This window comes from Arvicola amphibius, chromosome 5, assembly GCF_903992535.2.
Source record: "Arvicola amphibius chromosome 5, mArvAmp1.2, whole genome shotgun sequence".
Lineage (NCBI taxonomy): Eukaryota > Metazoa > Chordata > Mammalia > Rodentia > Cricetidae > Arvicola > Arvicola amphibius.
The window spans coordinates 12,035,911-12,058,450 of NC_052051.1; the positions used below are offsets into that span (position 1 = coordinate 12,035,911).

Below are 22,540 nucleotides of genomic sequence, written 5' to 3' on the forward strand. Positions count from 1 at the left end.
GCTGACTGCCTGGGCAATCACCCAAAGTTCCTCTGCAACAATAGGGCCTACAGACATAGCATAAGATCACAGTTCCAGGGTCCAGTTCATCACTGTGGGGAAGTCAAAGCTGGAACTTAAAGTAGCTGGCCAGCTGGTCACATCACATTCCAGTCAAGATTAGAGAGGGAACAAATGCATGCGGAGCTTAGCACCCAGCTCCCATCCTCCACTCCTAAATAGTCTAGGACACAACCTAGGGAATAGTACTTCCCACACTGGGCTGTGTCTCTCCACATCAGTTAGTATAGTCGAGACAATTCCCCACAGACATGACCACAGGCCAGTCTGATCTAGACAGTTGCTCACTGAGACTGTTTTCCCAGGTGAGCCTAGGCTGGGCCAAGCTGACAATTAAAAGTAAGCATCACAGGACCCTAACATTTGGTCAACTAGAGTAGCTTTGCCCTCAGATGATGAGGGCTGCACTGGAAGCAGGGGAGCAGGAATGCCCTTTTAGTTGAGAGGAAAGGCATGTAGGGGAGCCTGGAGCCTGGAGTGCAGGGAAGGGGCCGGGCTAGACGAGGGAGCTGGACACTCTTCAGGCAAGGCTGCTCTAAAGCCATGGGTCTAAGTATGGTCTATACCTGGGAAGTTAATGTGGCTAGCACAGAGGGTCAGGATGGCCACAGGGTGACACTAATCTGAGGGTCATAGGCGTGTATGGGTTTTGAGGAATTCTGTCTCCAGGCCCCGGAGAGGCAGGAGAGCAGTGAACACAGCCCGTGCATTTGCTTGCTTTTCTTTCAAATGAAAGTCAAAAGAGGATTGGATGTAGCTCAGTTGGAATGCTTGCCCAGCATGCATTAAACCCTGAGTTCCATACCTAGCACCACGTAAACAGGGCATAGTGCTGCATGCCTATTATCCCAGGACTCAGGAGATGAAGGCAGAAAGACTAGAAATTCAAGGTCATCTTTTCCTACACAGTGAGTCCACAGCTAGTCTGGGGCACATGAGACCCTGTCTCAAAAAAAAGAAAAGTTTCCTGGATTTTGGAACTTTGGGAAAGGTGGTAACTGTGGCCATACTGTTTGAGTCTGAAGGGCTTTTGACCCATTCCCTGCCAGGCTCCTGGACTTCTGGAGACTTCTCTCTCCTCCTCAGATCTCTGTTCTTTGCCTGGAGCTGACATCACCCAGGCAGCTTGTGGTGAGCGCTGGCTTAGAGGACAAAGACCCAAGTGTGCACAGTGTGGGGTCTGGCATCACCCAACTGCCTCAGCCAGGACCCCTTGTCTGTGCCAGGGACAGATGCAGAGGCTGAGGGCGTATAGGCAGCCACATCCGGGTCCCAGGGTACAGAATTGCGCTTCTCAGAAAAGGGAGCCTGTGATGATGCCCAGAGGGCAGTTGGCATCCCTGGTACTCAGGCCAACTGAGGGTGCCATGGCTTCCCATGGAAAATGGAGATGGCCAGTACACTTGTTCCCGAGGCTGCTGCATGTGTGTATCTCTAGGACATGCTGAGAGCACAGGGAACCATAGATGGGAGTTCTGGTTCCTGAGAGTCTGGGTTCATGTCTCTCTGCAGAAGGGGAAGTTGGTGATGCCATCCTTCCTAGTTTGCTGACTTAGCTATGTGTGTATACACTACACACGGTGAGCCTAAGGTACCAAGACTGTCCACCTCAGACATGAAATTGATGCTTCCAGCATCTGCAACGTGAGTTCTCTTGTCAGAACCCCTCAAATGGAAGGACACTGCCTGACATGGCATAAATGGCCTCCTGTGTTAGCACTGGGTGGAGGGAGTCTTGAGAGGAACTGGGGAAATGGTAAAGTAAGTCAGGGCCTGCACTGGACCCCTGCACCTGCGAGAAGCCAGGTGTGGCGGTGGGACACTTGTGATCCCAGTGTTGGGGAGATGGAGACAGGAGGACCCCTGGGGCTCACTGGGCAGCCAGCCTTGCCAAATCAGTGTGAGTTCCAGGTTCAGTGAGAGACCCTGTCTCAAAAAAGCTGTAATCCACATGTGACAGCACACACCTTTAATCCCAGCACTTGGGAGGCAGAGGCAGGGGTATGGGCAATGGCAGATGGAGTTCAAGGCCATCCTGATCAACAGAGAGAGTTCCAGACGAGTCAGGGATACTAGTGATACCTTGTCTCGAAAACAAACCAGTAAATAAATATAATAGAAAATGACAACTTGGCATTGACCTCTGGCCTCAATACACACTTCTAGTAGCGTGCACAGCTGTAACCTCCATTTGTGACACACTAGTCCAGGAGTTAAGGGCTGGACACCCCAACTCCAGTGTCTGAGATAGTTACAGTCTCCAGTTCTTGGCTGGTTGGAGGTCAGGCTCCGGGTTGTTGTCACATACATAGATCGTGATTTCTTTTTTAAAATAAAAATCATTGCTGGGGCAGGAGAGGCTTTGTGGGCTGGGCCCAGAATGAACAGAGAGGCAAGGTGGCACATGGAGGCAAGGCTGTGCTGGAGGTAATGGCAGCGAGTTGTTCAGTCTGGACTAAGCTGGGTGTATGTGGGAGTTCTGGTAACCCTTGTAGAATCCTGTTCCGACTCTGCCTGTTTAGAAGCATTCACATCTCCCCATTTCACGGGTAAGTCCCCAGTTCCCAGCTTGCTGCTTCATCTTGCTTTTTTCTTCATGAATAGCCATTTGGGGCCTGGAGACATGGTCCAAAGACCAAGAGTTCATATAATTCAAGGTACAGGGGATCTGAGACTCTCTTCTGGCCTCCGCCAGCACCTGCACCCACGTGGCGTCTACTCACACAGACACACATGTACAAGTGAAAATAGAAACCGGCAGAAAGCAGACAGCAGTTGGGTTTCTTTCCCATGCCTCTAAATGACTTACAAATGGGGTTGTGCTGTCCATAACCTTGTGTTCTTCTGTCTTGGTCCAGTAGGTTTATGTGTGCTGCTATGTTCAGTCCTGGTTCTCCCATGTTCCCTGATGTTTGGGGTGCTCTTGTATGAATCTGCTACACATTAATTTAAAAATACATATGCTTTGAGTCTCTAGCAACCTAAATAAGACAATTTGTCCCATCTTCCTGTCTCTTGGCATGCGTGCATGCATGTATGCATGCATATGTCCATGCATGTATGAATGTATTAAATTTCTCTAGACCAGAATGACAAATTTTTCTATAAAAGGCTCCAGAGCCAGGGGTTTGGACTTGCAGTTCTGTGGTTCTTCTTAACTCCTGAGGGACTGTGTGTGGTGTGACCTTATAAAGCAGCACCTGAATGCTGAATGCTTTTTGAGTGAGATCAGGCCCCAGGCCACACTGTCGACCTCTATAAAAACTCCTACAGGGAAGCCGGGCGAGGTGGCGCACACCTTTAATCCTAGCAATTAGGAGACAGAGACAGATGGATCTCTGTGAGCTAGAGGCCAGCCTGTACAAAGTGAGTTCTAGGACAGCCAGGGCTACACAGAGAAACCCTATCTGGAAGGACAAACAAACAAACAAACAAACAAACAAAGACTCCTGCAGGGTTCTAGAATTGGCCCCTCTCCTAGGGTTGCTGAATTGTTTCCTGAATACCTACCTACCTTTAGTATGTTTAGAGTGTTTCCACACTCCCATGTTGTCCTTGTCACCTATTAATGATAGTCTTGTGTCCTTTTATAGAGCTGCATGCTGCTGGGAGGCCGGAAGACCACAGACATCCCTCTGGAGGGTTACCTGCTGTCGCCCATCCAGAGGATCTGCAAGTATCCACTCCTGCTCAAGGTGAGACTCCTCGGTCCTGTCCCCAGGCAAAAGTGGCAGGCTCTACCAGGCCCACCGCCAAGAGAAGCTCTTAACTTTCAGGAGCTGTGGCATCTGGTGGCGGAGTTGGCCCTGGGCCAGGCCGGACCCACACCGGCCCCTGCCTCTTTCTCTGCAGTTCTCTGGGCTTCCATGCCTCTTGTCATCTCTTTTGAGGCAGCAGATGGCTGTCGGCATCTGGACTCACACCCTGTCAGGTTGAAAGTCAGTAGGAGGCCCTGAGCTTCTCTCGTGGAGTTCTGATGGACAGCCCGAGAGTCACTCCGGCTGTGGCCAGCCATCTGTGGCTAAGGGAATGGTGTATTCCTAATCATTTGGATTTGAGTCATGTGATTTGACATGAACCAATTACAGGAAACTTTGGCTTGGACCACTGATCATCTTCCAACCTGCTTAGACTCTTGTTTTTCCTTTGAACTGGTCTCTAGCCACTGGGTAGTGCTGTGCTCTGATTGGCTGAGATGGGCCCTGTCTTAGGGTTTCTGTTGCTTGATGAAACACCATAACCAAAAAGCAAGTTGGGGAGGAAAGGGTTATTTGGCTTACATTTCCACATTGTTGTTCATCACTGAAGGAAGTCAGGACAGGAGCAAGGCAAGAGTTGGTGCAGAGGTCATGGGGGAGAGGAGGCGGCTTATTGACTTGCTTCCCATGGCCTGCTCAGCTTTCTTACAGAACCCAGGACCACCATCCCAGGGGTGGCACTACCCACCATGGGCTGGGTCCTTCCCAACAGATCACTAATGAGAAAATGTATTAGAGCTGGATCTCATGGAGGCATTTCCTCAGCTGAGGCTCCTTTCTCTCTTATGACTCCAGCTTGTCTCAAGTTGACACACAAAACCAGCCACTACAGGCACCCACATTCTGCTCTGCCCCAGTGACAGTGTGCAGAGTTGGACTGTGTTCTGATTGGCTGAGATTTGTGTCAGGTGCTCAGACTTGAACCGTAAGCCAGTTACTAGAACCCATATGCCACAGTCCCAAGGAGGGACAGACAGGTTGGCACCAAATCTGGGCTCCTTCTGGAGGGCATAGAATGACTTGGCACAACCATCCATGTATCTGCTGTCACCTTCCCTGCTAGCCTCCTCGGTCTGCCCTTGGCTGAGCAGTTCAGGGTAGACTTGACCCCAGACTGCTCCAGTCTCAGCTTCAAAATCGGCAGTTGGGCAGGTCCCACGCTATGTGGCTGACTTTGTCCCCATCTGCTGCTCAGTCCTGCTGTCCCAGGCCTTACAAATGATGGTGGCTGTTGGCTAGTGCCAGCCTTGGCTCTGTCCTGAGACCTGTCTGGTAGTGGTTCTTGGGCTCCCTGCTGGCAGGCTAATCCACTGCTTGTGCCTCATTCATGAACCTGCTCATAGGGTCCACCTATGTCCTTGTTCTGTGAACTGGGAGGGTAAGGAAGGTGCTCCGGAAATCTTGGTCATCACTTTGTGCTGGAGCAAGTGGGTGACCTGAAGCATCTGAATTGACAAGATTCTGGGTCTGTCAGCAGTGCTAGGGTCATGATTCTTGTGTGTGTACTGGGGGATATGTTGTGAGTGGGTGCCAGAGACCCAACCTTGGATATATTTATGGGGAGCCATCTACCTGTTTTTGAGATATAGTGTCTTTCTGGGATGCTCTGTTGGGCTAAACTGGCTGACTGCTGAGCCCCAGAAACCTGCCTGCCTGTCTCCGCTTCCCCAGTGACGTGATTACAATCGTGTCACCGCGCCTAGCTTTTATGTGAATGCTGAGGATCGAACTCAGGTTCTAGTGCTTGCGCAGCAGGACTGAGCCATTTCCCCAGCCCAGGACACTATGCTCTAACACAGGAAGCCGTGGCAGTGGACTCAGCAATCCCTGTGCCTCCTCCAGCTCTCAGCTGCTTGTACCTCTGAGGGAGTCCACACAGGCAGCGGACAGTCTGGGCTCAGAAGCTGCAAGTGGAACCAGACTCCAAGAAAAGACACCCTCTCTTTTTGCATCCACAGTAGATCCTAGTGCTCAGACAGACATACACTGTGGGTTTTAGAGAGAGGATTGATGAGACCAGGGCTTTGTGGCCAGATCTAGCCAGAAACAGCCACAAAAGTTTGCTCGTACAACTTGTGAGCTAAGAATGGGGCTTACACCTTTGCAAAGCTTTCAACCAGAGCAAAACCACCACCAAAAAACCCCAGACAAACCAGAGTGTGCTAGAGGATCTGGTGCTGCTGGCCGAGCCTGACTGCGTGTTCTCTGTCCCCATCGGGCCCCTTGCTGCTCCTGCTTTATAGCCTTGGCTGCCCGTGTCTGAGTTTCAGCTGTACGGTTTATTAGCCCCGGCTCTTGAGTAAGTCTGGCCACTTCTTATGCCTCAGTTTCCTCTTTGTGATATAGAACTGATGGCAGTAGTGATTCTGGATTTATTATAAAGTGCCCTGCAGCTTGTTTGGGAGGGTAGATGAGGCCATTGGGACACAGAAATAGGGAAATGGCTGTCCCAGACCACACGAGCCAGTACTGACCAGTCTTATTTTAGAGTCTTAACCCTGGGTCCAAAGTGGCACATCTGTCAAAGAAGCATGCTTGGAAGCTAAGGCACCACAGTGCTTGAGGGTGAAGCCTGCAGTCCTTGTCACTTCCCTAAATGGGGCCTGAGAACATTGATGGCTTCATGGCTCAGTGGCTAGTCTACTTTTCTGGGTTCTAAGCCTTGAACATCTGACCTTTGAGGCAAAACTCTCACCTGCAGCCCCAGAGCTGAGTCGAATTGTTAACCCCTTGGTTTCTAGATCTTGACCAACGCTGGGGTCATAGTTTATACAGAAACAGATGCTGTGATACATGTCAATAGCGCTCAGGAGGAAAGACCCGTGTGGCCTCGAAGCCTGGTGGACCTGAGGCCTGTTCCCTTTTTCTCTAGGGCCTGGGGTTTAGTCCCAAAGGGCTCTTGTCCCAGGAAGATGGAGGCAGCTGGGGCAAACCACTGCCTGCCTCTGCAGGAAGCACCCACAGGAAGTGGTGGAGGTCTGGCCGTGTCCTTTTGACAGCTGTGCACACTGCTGCTCTCTCCACTCTCTCCAGCTGTGTGTATTGGGAGCCTGTTGGCTGCTGGGGACCAGCCAGCAGGGCCTGAGATTTCAATGGGGACATGCACACTCTCTGACCAGACAACTGTTCCGTGTCCCCACCTTAGTGTCCACCACTGGAACATTTGTATCAGCAAGCAGCAGGGGCTGAGGGCCTTTTACACCCTCCTTGGGGGGGGGGGGCTCCTTTGCTCACAGTTTCCAGGGCATTCTAAAAGATGACCCTGTGCACACAGCAGCTGACTCCAACCCCAGCCTGCTCCCTCAGCCATGCAAACATGCACCCACAGATGTCCTCAGTTCTGTGAGCCTCCTTGTTCTCACTCAACTCCCAATGGTGCAGGCTGCAGGCTTGGGGAGCCTGGGTTGGGGATGAATAGTGAAAGCCTTTTGGGAACAGCCCCAAAAGCTGAACTTGAACATTGCCTAAGAATAGCCAGAACATTCTATTTTGGCTCCTGAACCCGGGCTCTGGATAGACTGTTGGCGTTTTCAGGCTTTATTGAGTTTTCCATCAATGTTTCCAGGGAGATGATTCAGAGCCGGGTGACGTCTTGATGTGTGGCGAGCAGGTCCCCGGGGGAAGCCAGCTGATATTGGCCCTTTTGATTGCACCTGGCCTTTGCTGTGATCCTGCTTGTTCTGGCTGCTGAGATGGCCCTGGGTCCACAGCTGGGGCAACAGACTGTAACCTGGACCTTGAGGCTTCCAGATCTTGGTGGGTCTACAAGGATTTTGGAGTGTCATGGGATGAGCAGGAGGTCCTAGGTGACCGAGAGGGACCTTGGCCACTAGTTCCTGGTCTCCTTTGCTCCTTATGCCCCTGACCTCTGATGTAGGTGCCGCTGGCTCCATCATGGGCTCTTTGCCCTGTCTTAGTAGTGAGTTGTCTTCATCCATTGTGACTTACAAAAAAATTACAAGTATATTCACGGATTGAGCCACCAAAACCCACAGTAAGCCTGCAGTGTTTCTGTCACTGTCCTCTGAACAGTGTATGCCCGCCTCCTTCTGCCTCCTTCCACCTCCTCCTCTGTCTCTGAATTTTTTCTGGATGCTTTATACAGAAGGAGTCATAAATCTTATTCTTGTGCGTCTGGCTTTTTTCAGTTGGTATCATGTACTTCACACTGTGGCCTGGGTTTAGTTCATTCCCTTTTCATGACCGAGTAGCACTCCCCTGTAAGCTGGGCCACACCTTCCTGCCCATTCATTGGCTGGTGGACTTTTAGGACACTGCCATGACCATCCACAGCTCTCAGCACACACATCCCTGTTCTCCACATGCTGACTCTCATCCTCCCCAGCATGGCTTCCCTCCCAGCCTACCTCCTGTCTCCATCCCAGGCATCAGCCACTTCATCCTGGAGGCTTCTCAGGCCAAACTTTGGGTCATCTGTGGCCCCCACTCTCCTTTACTCCACTCCAGCTGGTAAAGAAGCCCTGTTGTCTCCTCTGCGGAACCTGCCCAGGGCTGTCTGCTTGCTGACTCCTGCACTCTGCCTCTCCTGAGGTTACCCCAACACCAGCGGGCCTCCCTGCCTTTACCTCCACCTCTACTGCTCGCCTCAGCTCTCATCCCCCACCCCTACACGGAAAGTGTCTTCCTGTGCTCTCATATGGGATCTTCCCTGGGGTGTGCCCAGATCACCTTTCCAGGGTCCTGCTTCACTTTCTCTCTGCTGCCTTTTAGCTGTGTGATGGGGAGTTTGCTGGACCTCTCTGTTTTTGCTTCCCCTGTGGAGATGGTGCTTACAATTCTGGTTTTCTGTGTGGATTGGACAGTGTGTGGGAGACTTGTGTTGGCACTTTGAGTGTGTCACAGTCACACCTGGGTGTAGTCTCTGATGCTGTCAGCTTTTGCTAGATGTCTGAGATGTGACTGAAGCACAGGGGCTCTGTTTCCTAGTGTCAGTAGTGTAGTTACAGTTATTGTGAAGAAGGCGGGTGAGGCAGTGGAGGGACCTCTGAGACTCTTCAGTAAACACGAGCTATTTTGATTGACACCAGGTCTGTTTCCACCCTGATTAGCTACCCACTTACTTTGGCCTGCGTTTGCTTCAGCCTCTTACAGTTGAGCTGTCTTGTCCTTAGCTTTAAGAAGGGTCTGGAAACACTAGAAAGGCTCCAATTGCAATCTGATCCGATGATATGACCCTAGCTCAGTTGCTTTCTGTTTATTGTGTGTATTGATAGGAATTGTCTGTCTGTCTGTCTGTCTGTCTGTCTGTCTGTCTGTTTGTGTATATTTCTCTCTGTCTTTCCTGGGGACTGAACCCAGGGCTTTCATATGCTGGGTAAGCACCTGATCACTGAACTAAACCCCACCCTCTTTTATTTTGAGACAGGGCCTCAGTAAGTTGCCCAGGTTTGCCTTGAACTTTCTACCTTCCTTCCTCAGCCTCCCCAGTAGCTGGGGCCTGGTGTGGCCTGTATTTCTCTGTCTTCTCTTTACCCCCTGCTGTCATTTCTTCCCATCTCTCTCTAGGATGGTTTTCATGCTGAGGTTGGGGGTCAGTCCCTCTTGTTCTCCTGCTGCAGCTGTCTGAGGAAGTGTCACCAGCGTCACCAGTCTCTATGTTGTCTCTGGAACACCATCTCTGTAGCGCCTGGAGCTGACACCTTTGCAATGGCTTCCCTGGGAGGCTGGCCCTCCAGTCCCTAACTGGTGGAATCTAGAGGGTTGTGGTGATTCCCTGAGCATGCACCACACACACAGGCACATACACAGCAGCCCCCAAAATGAGTTGGGCAGCATGGCCTTGGCACAGCTGGTCAGGGCTGTGGCATGTGGTCCTGTAAAGGGAAGCTACCTTGTAGCCCATCGGTCACTGTCAGGTGGACATGGGCTGTGCTGGCTGGTGACTGGCTTGTTGGACTCTGGGGTGAGGTTAGCTGTGCATCTGCACTGAACAGACTGCCGACTCTGGACCTGAACAGCCAGCGCCCTTGCTGCTGTGTGGGTGGATCTAGGCGCAGGGGGTCTGCCGACATCACTGTTTCCATCTCTGCTCATCTTGGAGGCTTGGGTTCCTGGATCTCACGGGGCAGAATTGGTCAAGATATTTGCATCGAGTTTTCATATAGTTTGCCTGTGTCAAGGCTTTCTCTGCTGCGGTGGGCAGCTTTTCAAGTTCTAGAAGTTTTCACTTCTTGTTTTCTTTTCCCACTTTTCTTTTTTTTTTGGTGTATGTGGTGTGGTGTGTGTGTGTGTGTATGTGTGTGTGTATGTGTTATATACGTGTGTGTGTGTGTGTTCATATATGCATTTGTTTGGAGGCCGGAGGTCAATGTCAAATGTCTTCTATTGATCTCCACCTTATTTTGTAGACCCAGCTGACCTCAACCTTCCTTCCTCTGCCTCCCGAGTGCTGGAAATAAAAGCATGCATTGCTTCGCTGGCTCTGATTTTTTTTTTTTTTAAATATAATGTAAGTGCTGAGGATCCAGACTCAGGTCCTCAGGTTGTGATTGGGCCATCTCCGCAGCCACACCTTTTCTTTGAGGAGTCTCCATTCTATTGATGTGAAGGGACACCATGACCAAGGCAACTTATAAAAGTTTAACTGGGGGTTTGCTCCCAGCTTCTGAGGGCAAGTTCATTATCATCAAGGTGGGGAGTGGTGAAAGCATGGGAAATAGCTGAGAGCTTTCCATCCTGATGTAGGGTAGCAGAGAGCCGGGAGCAGCGTGGGGAGGAGAGCAGCACACGCCTGCTATGAGTGGGCTTTTGAATCTCAAAGCCCCACCTCCCAGCACACACCCCCTCCAAGGCCACACACCTCCTAATTCTTCTCCAACAGTTCTATTCCCTGGTGACTAAGCCACTGGGGGCTCATTCAGACCTCCACCCCCTAAGATGCTCTCTGCTTGCATCCAACTGTTACCCTCAGTGTTACTGGAGGGACCCCAGAACTGCGCTTAGAGTGGGCTGTGTCCTCCGAGCTAGGTTGAAAAGCCTAGTGCAGAGGCCTTTGTGAGCAGAGCTTGTGTTGGAAGGCCCCATCTATATTCAGCCCCAGGAAGTGGGGGTGTTGTTCTGTTTGGTCTAGCCTGTGGTTGACACCCCTTCCTTGCTAGACCCCCCTTTCTCTGTGGAGGTGCTGGCATCGCATCCTTGACTTGTTTCAGGGTTCAGGCATCTACCAATAATGGCAGTGATGGTTTCAGTGTATTTCCCAGCGACAAACCCAGCTTTGTCTTTACCCCACAGTTGATGACTCCACCCCACTAGTGACGGAAAACCCGATTATCATTTCATGTCATTAGCTACCTCCACACCGTGGAAACCTAACTCAAACTTGCTTTTTCAGAAAAGAATGGAGAACAGCCAGAACTCCAGGCAGGACTGGCTTCAGCCACAGCGTTATCTGGGGCTGTGGCAAGGCATCCCCGGGCCAGTGTCTCCAGCTGTTCCTCCCTGAAGTTTCCAGCTCAGCGGACCCTTTGCTCGAGAGGCTCCTGCTCAGGCATCGCGGCCTCAACTCACATCCTCAGGGAACAGAGGGATTACCCTCTGACCCTCCCAAACTGAGTCTCAGCCAAAGCCCTCGTTGGGTAGGTCCCTTCCTGAGGTAGAGGCTGGAAGACTTAAACTCTGACTTGAACCCCCACTGGGAGCCTGATGGTAGTAGCTTCTCTGGGACTCATAGCCCAGGAGAGGGTCAGGAATTGTGAGCTGCATGGCACATTGGCTTCCCATTCTTCTTCACGCTTTCCCGTAAGCCTCAGTTGGGCCCCAGGGAGACTGAACAAGCAAGCAGTTTCTTATCCCGCCACCTTTGCTTGTCGCCCAGCTGGGCCTGGGGTTGGAAGCTCAAGTTCTGGGTTGTACTCTGGTGGTCATGCCTTGGCAGGACCACCCCTGCTTTGGAGGCAGAATGGAGTTGCTCGGGGTCCTACCTGTGGGTACCATCTTGGTACTTGTGATGGCAGGGGGCAGAGGCATGAGGTGGCTTGCAGAAACCCAGGCCCTTTGCCCTATTTCCTCCCTTCCAGGAACCCCAGGCCACTCATGAAACCACACGGGCTGGAGCGGATGCTGGGGAGGGCCACAGCCTGGCTTATGCGGTGGCTCTCTGCTCCCCTCTCCCCTAGGGCCAGCCTCTTTTAAACGCTTTGTGAGAGCATAACAGGAGGAGACCTGTAACCATAGCTAGCATCTACCAGGCCCCACTTCCTGTCTGTGGCCTTTACAGCCTCTGCTGATCATGCCTCAGTTTCTTCATTGGGGTGGAAATGCTTGGTGACGTTGGTAACAGTGCTGGGTGCATAGCCTGGGCTCTTATCTGCTACTTATACGATCTGAACCTGAACAGCCCTGGTGTTGTTCTCACTGTATAGAGACAGCAGTAAATGTGTTACTGTTGCCATGGAAATGATGGTAACGACGATAAACGTTGTGCTCACTTGGTCTGAGAAGATGCTTACATTCACTTTTGCATCTGTTGTTGGGTCAGCTGGCGATGTGACCCAATTTCACTGTGAGCACACTCTGCCTCCAAGAGTTCGGTTCACTTGTCGAGGTCACACGGCAGAGAAGGGTGGAGTTGAGCTGTCTGGTGTCCATCTCTTGGCAGCAGCGCCTGGGATGCTGTTGGAGTAGCAAGACGCAGCGCCTGAATCTCTCTTATTGATGCCTCTAAGATGGGGTGCTCTTACCCTTATCAGGCAGACCTCTTTCTCCTGGAAAACTCTGGCAAACCCAAGGGTGTGATTGCTCCACCCAGCTGCAGTCTGCATCTGCACACTTTGACCTTTTGAACTCCAGAAAAGCCCAGTGACTTCTTTGTCATAACCCTTCCCCCACAAAATTGCTTGGCAAATAGCTAAGCACCTCTTTGGGCCCTGGAAGTTCACACAGCTATCTCACTTTGGATGCGGGTCCCTGGGTTTTCAGATACGAGTCTGTCTCCTTGGAGCCTGGTTCTGTTCTGACTCTGAGCAACCTGGATCCTGCTGAGTTCTAAATTGGGCAGGAAATCCTCACCTTTTGCCACTTGGTGGGAGGGGGCAGGCGGCTCCCGGGGTAAACACAGGTGATTGGGTGTGGGAGCAGCCTCCTTTGTCTGTCTTGGTGGCTCTCTTCACCTATTTTATTTTTACTTGTGTGAGTGTGGTTGCCAGAGGGCCCAGACTCCTGGGAGCTGGAGTTACAGGTCCTTGAGCCACCCAAAATGTGTGCTGGGAACTGAATCATGGTCCTTTGGCAAAGCAGCAAGTGTTCTTAACTGCACAGCCAGCTCCCTGCCCCTCACACGCATCACTTATTTTAAAATTACTTTATCATTTATGTGTGTGTGTGTGTGAGTGTGTGAGATGTGAATGCATGCATGCACGTGTGCATACCCGTGCATGCAAGGTGTGTATGTGGAGGTCAAAAGATGACCTTGGGTGTTTGTCTTTGGGTACCTTTCCATCTTGGGAGATAGGCTCTCTCTCTCACGGTTTTCATTGTGTAGGCCGGGCTAGCTGGCTCTCAGGCTTCTGTGGTCTACCTGTTTCCACCTCCCATCTCACCATCTCTGGGCTTAAAGGTGCACACCTCCATGCCTGGAGTTTTAGCTGGGCTCTAGGGATCCAAGCTCAGGTCTTCCTGCTTGCAAATGCTTTAACACCCCCGCCCCCAGTCCTCTTCCGAGCCCTGGATTGTCTTTTTGCTGTTTGGTTGTGGTATCTGTATAGTTTGGAAATGGCTCCACTGACTCTTCTTCCTCCCTTTTGGATGGTGTCCTTGGTACATGATGGCCTTGAACTTGATGAAGTTGAGTGTCGCATTTGTGAAGCTGATTTACACGTGAGTGTGTCTGGGAACACATTGGCTGACCTGAGGTGACCAGGGCTCCTTTCTGCATTCTTCCCTCTCGGTTGTATGGTCTCGGTTCTTCCATTTGGGGTTCAGTACATTCTGGGTCAGTTTCTGGTGCAGTAGAGGAAGTGGCCTGATTTGATTTGCACAGGGATGTGCGACTGTCCTGCACCGTTGTTCAGAAGGCTGCCCCCCAGGAGTGCGCAGTGAGGCTGGAAGTGAACAGGCTGCTCTTGCGGGTTTCTACCCCGCCGCTCTGCTCTCCCCCCTGCCCTCCGCCTGCTCTTCACAGTGTGGTGTTGCCCCCTAAGAGCCTGGCTAGATGGCCCAAGGAAGCAGCCTGTGCAGAGGCTCGGGACGGGGATGGCTCTTGGTTCTTGGAGCTTCTTGGAGTATAGCCAATACTCCCCTGTGACTCTAGACACCAAAGTCTGCACTTCCCCTGCAGCTTGGGCCAGTTACCAGTCTGGCCTTTGTGCTTGGTTTCTGTTCCCACCCTCATTGCTGACCTCAGGCAGAAATAGAGGTGAGGGTAGTCAGCTGGGAACGGAACCGACCCTTTTCTCCTTTTGACTGGGCCTTGGCTGCCCTGTAGAGGACCCCTCTGAGGAGGGGCTGAACTTCAACAAGAGGAGACAGCTGCTGTCTGTGAACAAGCTGCTGGCCATTCTGGCCTCCTGAGACTTTGCCGGCCTGACCAGAGTGCAGCTGGTACCTGCTTTATCCCTTGCTGTCCTATCCGCAAGGAAGCTGGCGGTCCGAGTTCAGATCCCAGCCCCTCCTCCCCATAGCTGGGGCCATCACAGTCTCCTCTGTTAGACAGTCTGGGACCTGTCTTTCAAGCTCAGCCAGGGTACTCTGGGGGTGTTCTGTGTCATTTTCATCATCACTGGCTTTCTAGTGACAGGTTCGTAGGGGGTGATGCTCAAGGAAGCATAAGTCTATCTAGTTAGTGTGCAAAACCACTCTGGAATCCAGTGCAGGAGAGCCAGGGAACATTGCTGGTGAATACAGGGAATCGAGACCTGCATGGTGGCAGAGCCTGGGCCATCTGGTGATGTCTGGTTTAGGAAATTTCTCTGATGTTATCCTAATGCACTGACTGAGAAAGGCTGTGATCTGGCATAGGCACCGCCACCTCAGCATCATCCCCACCACTGCTGGCCCATAAATCTCCTCCGTGTCTCACATACCACACCTAGCGAGTGGCTGGAACCTTTTGTTTGAGACCAGCTGGAGGTCAGTTGGCAGAGTGCTAGCCTAACATGTGGGAAGCCCAGCTTTCCGCCCTCAGCACTGTATAAATTGAGCATGGCGGTGCATGCCGTTAATCCCAGCTCTCAGGATGCAGAGGCAGGAGGATCAGGAGTTTAAGGTTCCTCAGCTACATAGTGATCTTGAGGCTAGCCTAGATGACATGAGGCCATGTTTCTAGAAAACACAGTCTGGCCCCTGTCTGTGTCTGAGATGGGAGTGTGGGGGGAGGGGCCGAAATGATGGCAGCTGGATCCTGGGTCAAGCGAAATGGCTGGATGCTTTTTGTACTCTGTACTCTGAAGGAGAGGCCTATTTATTTTTCTCTCATGTTCTGGGGATTGAACCCAGGATGAGCCTTGAGTACATTAGGCAAATGGTTACCACTCAGCTACACTTGTATCCCAAGAGGCATTTTCCCCACCTACCCATTTCACCAAGAAAGCTGGGGCAACATTGTGTCTGTGGCCTCCTCTGTCACCTGACCATCTTCCTGTTCTATCTTGTGGTTCCCTCACCCTGCCCCCCAGTCACCTACCATTCCTTGTCTTGCCCAGTGTCTTTCCGACCTCATTCCCTTTGCAGCTGCTCTGTCTGCCACGTTGTTCCCTAAGTGTATGGGACCTCCCAGTCGGAAGCTCATTTCCTGATGTCTACTCCAGCTCCTCACAGAGCTTCTCACTGCTGACCGTTGTGACAGACACTTGATCTGTCTTCGCTTTTCTGTCTCTCTCTTCTGTGTCTGGCTAGGGTGGTCTTATTTCTGTTTTCTTGTGTATTCAGATTCTGACTTCAAGGCCACTCAGGTGATGCCCACAGAATGAATTAATGAATGAATGAAAAAAATGGGTGTCTTACTTACTATTTTGCCCATGGAATGACAGACCTGATGAAATCAGCTCAAGGGAGGAGGGATTTATTATGGTTCATAGCTTTAGGTATAGTTCATCAGGACCAGTGGGGTGGTGGCTGGTCTCCTGTATCTGTAGTCAGGAAGCAGACAAAAACGAATGCTAGCACTCAGCTCCCATTCTCCTTTGGGTTCAGTCTGGAAAGCCCAGCCTGTGGGATGGCACCCCTTGCCTCCTGGGCTGCTCCACCCTGTTAAACCTCTGGGGAATCACCTTCCTAGATACCCAGAGATGTATATTCTTGGTGACTCAAGTCCAGTTGCGTTCACTATGAAGACTAACACTCACGTGAATTCGCAGCTTGTGCGAACTTAGCTCACCAGCCCCTCAGAACACTGGTTCGACATGGCTCCACCTCTGGCCAGGATGTGCCTGAACTGATGTCCCTCTTTTCTGCCTTCTCCCACACTAGGAGCTGGCCAAGAGGACCCCTGGCAAGCACCCTGACCACCCCGCGGTGCAGAGTGCCCTGCAGGCCATGAAGACGGTTTGCTCCAACATCAATGAGACCAAGAGGCAGATGGAGAAGCTGGAGGCGCTGGAGCAGCTGCAGTCTCACATAGAGGGCTGGGAGGTACGTGGTCAGTCGAGAGAACTCTGGGCTGAGGGGCCTGGGCCCCCACTTGCAGTGCAGACCACAGCCTGGTGCCTATGTTTGGCCTGCCCTGTGTTTGCTTACAAGTGGCTTAGCTGATTTTCAATGAAACATAAAATTGCAGATTTCAAATTTCCGTAGACAGATTGGTAGCACTGCTGTCTGCCTGCAGCTGCCACTGAGACTCCCGTTCCCTTAGCTCCGCCCCTGCGGGCCACACTCCCTCACCAAGTGTGCTGTGCCTGGCCTACCCGCTGCCTACAGGTCTTGACGCTTCTGCTCCCAGCACCAAGGGCAGCACTTTCATATCTGAATCCATCTCTTTTTCTGTGACTGTGGCAAATACCTGGCGGAAACCGCGGGAGGGAGGGAGGTTTATCGTGGCTCAGTTGGCGGGTACAGTCCATAATAGCAGAGAAGTCATGGGCAGTCACTTCACACGGACGGTCACAGCACCCCACAGGAAGCAAGCAGAGGTGAGACGGCTCCCTGCTCCTTTGTACACAGTCTGGTACACTAGCTCAGGAGGTGACACCATCCACATTTTAGGTGGATCTTCACACCTTAGTAAACATAATCTGGAAACTCAGAGAAATGCCAGGAGTCTAGAAGGGGGAGTCTAGAAGGGGGTTCTGGACCCTTGTCAGGATGGCGGTGTCAGCCTTCCACACCACCCCAGGTCAGGACTCTTGTTCCATATGGCCTTGCTAGCTGAATGACTTTCGGCACCTGCTTTTAACTTCTGCCCCTGGTACTCTGTTTTTTACCTGCATCTGTTGCAGGTGTTGTTTCCCTGTTTCAGGGTTGTTAGTTGTTACTGCCCCAGAGTGTATGTAACTGACCTTCTTTAAATCACACTTATTTGTGGGTGTGTACATGGTATGCCCCGCACATGTGGAGAGGTCAGAGGACAATTTGTGGGAGTCGACTCATTTGCTTCCACCATGTGGGACCTGGGCATTGAACTCAGGGTCATCAGGCTTGGCAGCAAGCCCCTTTACCCACTGAACCGCCCCTTCAGCCAATAACCAAATGACTTTCTTAACCCTCACTTCTTGCTTCCATTATTGAACGTTTCCTGTGTGTCTATAGAAGGACAATGGAAAAATACAGCTGAATCTGAAAGGGCAGCTCAGCTGGAGTGAGAGATTAGGGGCTGAGATGAAAGGTTCTGGGTCAGATGCTGCTGTCTGGACCCCCCACCCCCCCCCCCCCCCCCCCCCGCCAGGCCCTGGGTGGCCCTGGATGTCTGGGATTTAGTATTCTTCTCTTGTACTCCTCCACCCTGGGTTGAGGGCCCAGCTTCAGAGAATACTGGGGCTTTGTTCAGAGAATGCGGGTGACATGTCCCCTGCACTTTCCTTCACTGGCCATCTCCTCTGAGAGCCCCAGCTCCCAGACTCTCTTGCACATGGGCTTTGGAATGGGCATTAAGGTTTGGCCTCGATCAAGTTGGAAGGTGGGAGAGAAAAGGTTGCCGCTTGTGTGGGAGAGGGGCTGCCCCAGGAGGGTCTTGTTTTCTGTGGCATCAGCAGAGTGCTTCCCCTCCCCCAGCTTCCTGGGCAGGGAGGTTCCAGTCACCAGCCTGAGTTGGTAGGTTGGTGTGTTCAGCAGCTGACCTGGCATCTGACTCATTTGGCTGTGGGGGCTGCACATGGCTTTGCCTAAAGCGCAGGTCACATGACCAGTCTTTCTACTGTGTCACAGTCCACTGTCATGCGTGCGCTCCCTGCAACATCTAGGTACACATGGGCATGGACTGGCTGCCGTGGGGGTGGGAGCAGCTCCAAGGGGCTCACATTGCAGCTTGTGAGCAGTGCAGAGGTGGATGTGTGGCCAGTGGCCAGCCAGGCTGGGTAGGTGGCTCTGATTCAACAGGACTGTGTTTTTCCTATGTCTTGGGCATGTCTAGCACCAGTGTCCTTTCCTAAACCTGATGGATGTCCTTTCCCTGTGGAAAGAGATAAGGAAGGTACGAGAGAGGTTGGAAGGTAGTGATATGTTACCTGCTTCTTGGCATGATTCTTGCTTGGTGCTCAAGAAGCCAGTGCCTGCAAAATTTCCTCCCCAAGATGAATGCAGGGGAGCAAGGATGTTGGTTGCCTCAGTGGATGTTCTGTACTTGCGTGTTTCTGTCCAGCTCCCTCTCCTCAGCTCTTAGGATCTGTGTAACCTGGCCCTGCCCTGCCAGGACTCTTCATAGAGTAGGTACTGGCTCTGAAGATTCAGAGTGACACTTTCCTAGTCCCTGTCTTTGCCTCTCCTTGGCACCTTCCTAATTCTCTGCCCCAAGTCTTACGGTACTCAGTCAACCTCATGCACACCCTGTGTGTTAGCCACACTGACATGGGGTGCTTATCCCACAGCCCTTAGTGAGCTTCAGTGAACCTAGCACTCCCAAAGTTCTGCCCTGCTGGTTCCCACATGGCATCTGTTGAGCCCCTACTACAGCCCAGGGAAGGTTGCTAGGTGCTGGAGATCTCACCACACACACTTGGTGGTGGCCCTGTCCTTACAGAAGTGCTGATCTTGTAGGGGAGACTTAACAAGCCAGACTGCAAATTAGGTCACAGGGAAAGACAGACACAGGGCACTCAGACAAACCCAACCCCTGCAGGACCAGATGCTGACCCCCTGGGTCTGCTATTAGCCATGTGAATTGGTGTGTCCGCTCCCTGCACCCCTAAGTGTCTGCTGTAGTAGAACCTGCAGTCCACTGATAGTGCTGTGCCCACACAGCCATCCGACAGATTGTGTTTGCTTTCTGTGTGCTGAGAGACTTGCCTCGGAGGCCGATAGGGATTTAGGGGTATGGAGGAAGGGGTGCTTCATGGCTAGTGCTGTCAATTTGACAGGATCTGGAGTCACCTAGGAGACAAGCCTCCAGGTAGATCTGTGAGGGAGTACTTAGCCTCTGGGCATGCCTCTAAAGGTTACCAGGGTTAGATTAGTGGATGGGGAAGCTCTATCTTAGCTGTGACAGGGCCTTTCCCTTGATGGAATACTGGACTATGCAGATGGAGAAAGACATAAACAGCAGCATGTATTCATGATTCTCTGTGTAGTTTTTTTTTTTTTTTTAACTCTTTGGGGTCTGCCACCAAGCTCCCAAATACATGAAGACTTATCCTCTTATGAATGCCCGGCCTTAGTTTGGCTTATTTCTAGCCAGCTTTTCTTAACTTAAATTATCTATCTACCTTTTGCCTCTGGGCTTTTACTTTTCTCTATTTTTTTGTATGTCTTTTCTTCTTATTCCACGTCTGGCTGGGTGGCTGGGCGGCTGGGCGATTAGGTGGCTGGGTGACTGGGTGATTGTGTAGCTTGATGGCTGGCCCTGGCATCCTCCTCTCCTCCTTTTCTTGCTCCTCCCTCTTCTCTTTTTCTCCTTTTGTTTATTCTGTCTGCCATCTCTGCCCATCCTTTCTCCTGCCTGGCTATTGGCCATTCAGCTTTTTCTTAGCCCAATCAGGTGTTTTAGACAGGCAAAGTAACGCAGCTTCACAGAGTTAAGCAAATGCAACATAAAAGAATGCAGCACATCCTTGCATCATTAAACAAATGTTCCACAGCATAACGAATGTAGCACATCTTCAGCTAATATTCCACACCATCTCTGCTTCTGATTGTGGCTGGGATGCAACCAGCTGCCTCAAGCTCCTGCTGTCATGAGCACCCCGCCGTGATGGACTGTTAACCTTGAACTGCAGAGCAGAAAGCAGCCCTTCTTCCCTTGAGTTGCCTTTGCCAGGGTGCTTTCCTGTGCAACAAGGAAAGGCACTAAGACAGGTGTGTTCTTGGCTGCTCATTCCTGCCCTCCATCCTCTCCTCAGGGCTCTAACCTCACGGACATCTGCACCCAGCTCCTCCTTCAGGGCACTCTGCTGAAGATCTCTGCAGGCAACATTCAGGAGAGAGCTTTCTTCCTCTTTGACAACCTGCTTGTCTACTGTAAGCGGAAATCCAGGTATGTTGCTAGGACTGGCCACGCTGCCCAGGTGATCCGCTCGGGCAGGCCAGTACGAAATGCCCCTTTCTCCAGGTGACACTTCAGGCTTGTCACATCCCTCCCTGGGCTTTTTCTTCTGAGTATTTAGGGAGTTATTCTAAATGAATGTATAGTATTAGCTGAATATGTTAATTTTAATTTTCTAGTAACCATATTAAATAAAAATAAAAAGAAACAGGTGAACTGGGGTTTAATAGTGAATTCAACCCAAGATGCTCACATGTTATATCTAATTATAATTATATGCAACTGTCAACAAGTTTTGAAAAGTAATAAGGAGGTGTTTTGCCATATGTTTTAACGTTCAGCCTTTGAAGTGGTTTATGTATTAACTTTACACCGCAGTGGGTCCCAGTCATATTTTCCTTGTGACCTTGTGTCTAGACAATTGTAGAGGCTCACCAGCATCTGAGATCCTAAGGTTCCCAGGGTGCAGAGTTGGAGGGGAGAAAGCTCTCATTAGTGGGCTGGGGGAGAAGAGAATGGTTCGCCAACATCTTCACATCCCTCACTGAGAGCCCCTTGGGTCATCTTAGCAGACGGTGTCCCCTGCTTCCATTCTGTTTCCTGTGAGTTGTCCTGAGAGTGAAACAGTAACTAACCTTCAGAGGCCTCTCCCTGCCTTATCTGGCCAAAGCTGCAGCGGTCTCAGAGTGCTGTGGCTTTCTGGCCTTAAAGCCTATTGTCTCAGTGCTCAGTTTTCAGTTTCCCAGCTCCTGAGCCCGTGTGGGAAATCCGGCCACAGGGGATGGGTGGCCATTCCATATGCATTGTGAAGCCTCAGTTTCCTCTTCCACAATGGGCCACATCCGTCCTCTGCTTGTTTGGCTCAGAGTTTGACCACTTCTCTATCTCCACGACTTCTCCTGCCTGTGCCTCAGTTTCCTTGTTTGTAAAACAGTAGGCTCTACTGAATGTACCTCACAGGGTCATTGTGGAGGTGAAGGTAGTAAGTGTCTGGTGCACAAATTTGGGGTTGGCTGCTGGTGCCATCGGCATGGACCTCACACTCATCCTGGGGTTCTTGGTGCCACCGTGGGCAGCTCCAGGGCACAGAGCCCCTTGTATTGGCCATCCTTTCTGTTTTAGAGGCTGGTCTTTCTTGCCTCAGGCCTCAGCCTCCTGTTGTGTCATCTCCCAGTGTAGACATGCTCAGCCTGCCTTCTCTCCAGCTGTTCTCCTGCTTTTGCTCTATAATGATCTCTGTTGCTGTCCCATGTCACCTGTCCTGCCGGTGTCACCTCCAGAGGCCTCCTCTGACCATCCTAAGGCTGCTGTGAATTGTCACCCCCAGTCCTTCCCTGCCCTGGCTGTTAGAAGCAGGCACTTTTCCCAGAGCACTAGGGTTTGGAAACAGAATGTCCCTTCAGAACCCTGTGAATAACTCCCAGCTGCTGGCTGTGCTGTCCCAGCCCTGGCTTCTTTGCCATGCCCTTCTTCCTCCGTGTCACCTGCCCCAGGAGGGACAGCAGTTATTTCCACCATCCTGGCTTCTTCAGGGACTATCTTTGGCCTTCCTGTGTTCATCCTAAGCTCTCTGAAGGCTGCTCCCTCCTTAGTGACACAGGGCGCTGGCCTGTGGGAAAGGGGACACCTGTCCCCTGGGAGGACCAGGAACCAGGCCACTGTCCAGCTTCTAGATTAGCAGCCAGAAGACTGAGTGCCTGCGGGCAGGGTCAGGTGCTGGTGGATGGAGCCTGGTTGACTGGGGTGGCTGCAGGAAGGACCCAATGTGGATGGAGCCTGGCTGACTGGGGTGGCTGCAGGAAGGACCCGATGTGCCTAGGCAGCTGCTGGCTCTCTTGGTCCCTGTCTGGGATGTGGGTGGAACGGTCTGTGACACAGAGAGCACCCTTTGGCCACCAAAGGAGGAAGAGGACATTCTAAAAGTCAGCCCTCTCAGTTACAGAAGGGGAGACTGAGGCCCACGAGAGCTAAGTCTTACACCTTGTAGCTGCCTGCTGTGTTCTGAGAGGCCAGAGTCATAGGAGCTGAAAGCCCTCAGGTCCTGCTACTGCTGCACGACTTTAGGCGAATGTCATTTTCATGTCTGTTATGTGTGCTGAAGCCCTCCTGTCCTATGGGGTGTGCTTTACGGAGCGGGTGA

The 22,540-nt window shown here is 51.7% G+C and overlaps 1 protein-coding gene across 1 annotated transcript in view; it reads left to right on the forward strand.

Annotated features, from left to right (window-relative positions):
• Nucleotides 1-22,540, forward strand: part of Prex1 (phosphatidylinositol-3,4,5-trisphosphate dependent Rac exchange factor 1) — a 154,086-nt gene that overhangs the window by 80,439 nt on the left and 51,107 nt on the right. The window contains exons 5-7 of the mRNA XM_038330942.2: nt 3,654-3,755; nt 16,242-16,403; nt 20,258-20,391. Coding sequence (XP_038186870.1) covers nt 3,654-3,755; nt 16,242-16,403; nt 20,258-20,391 — 398 coding nt within the window. The remainder of the gene's footprint in view (nt 1-3,653; nt 3,756-16,241; nt 16,404-20,257; nt 20,392-22,540) is intronic.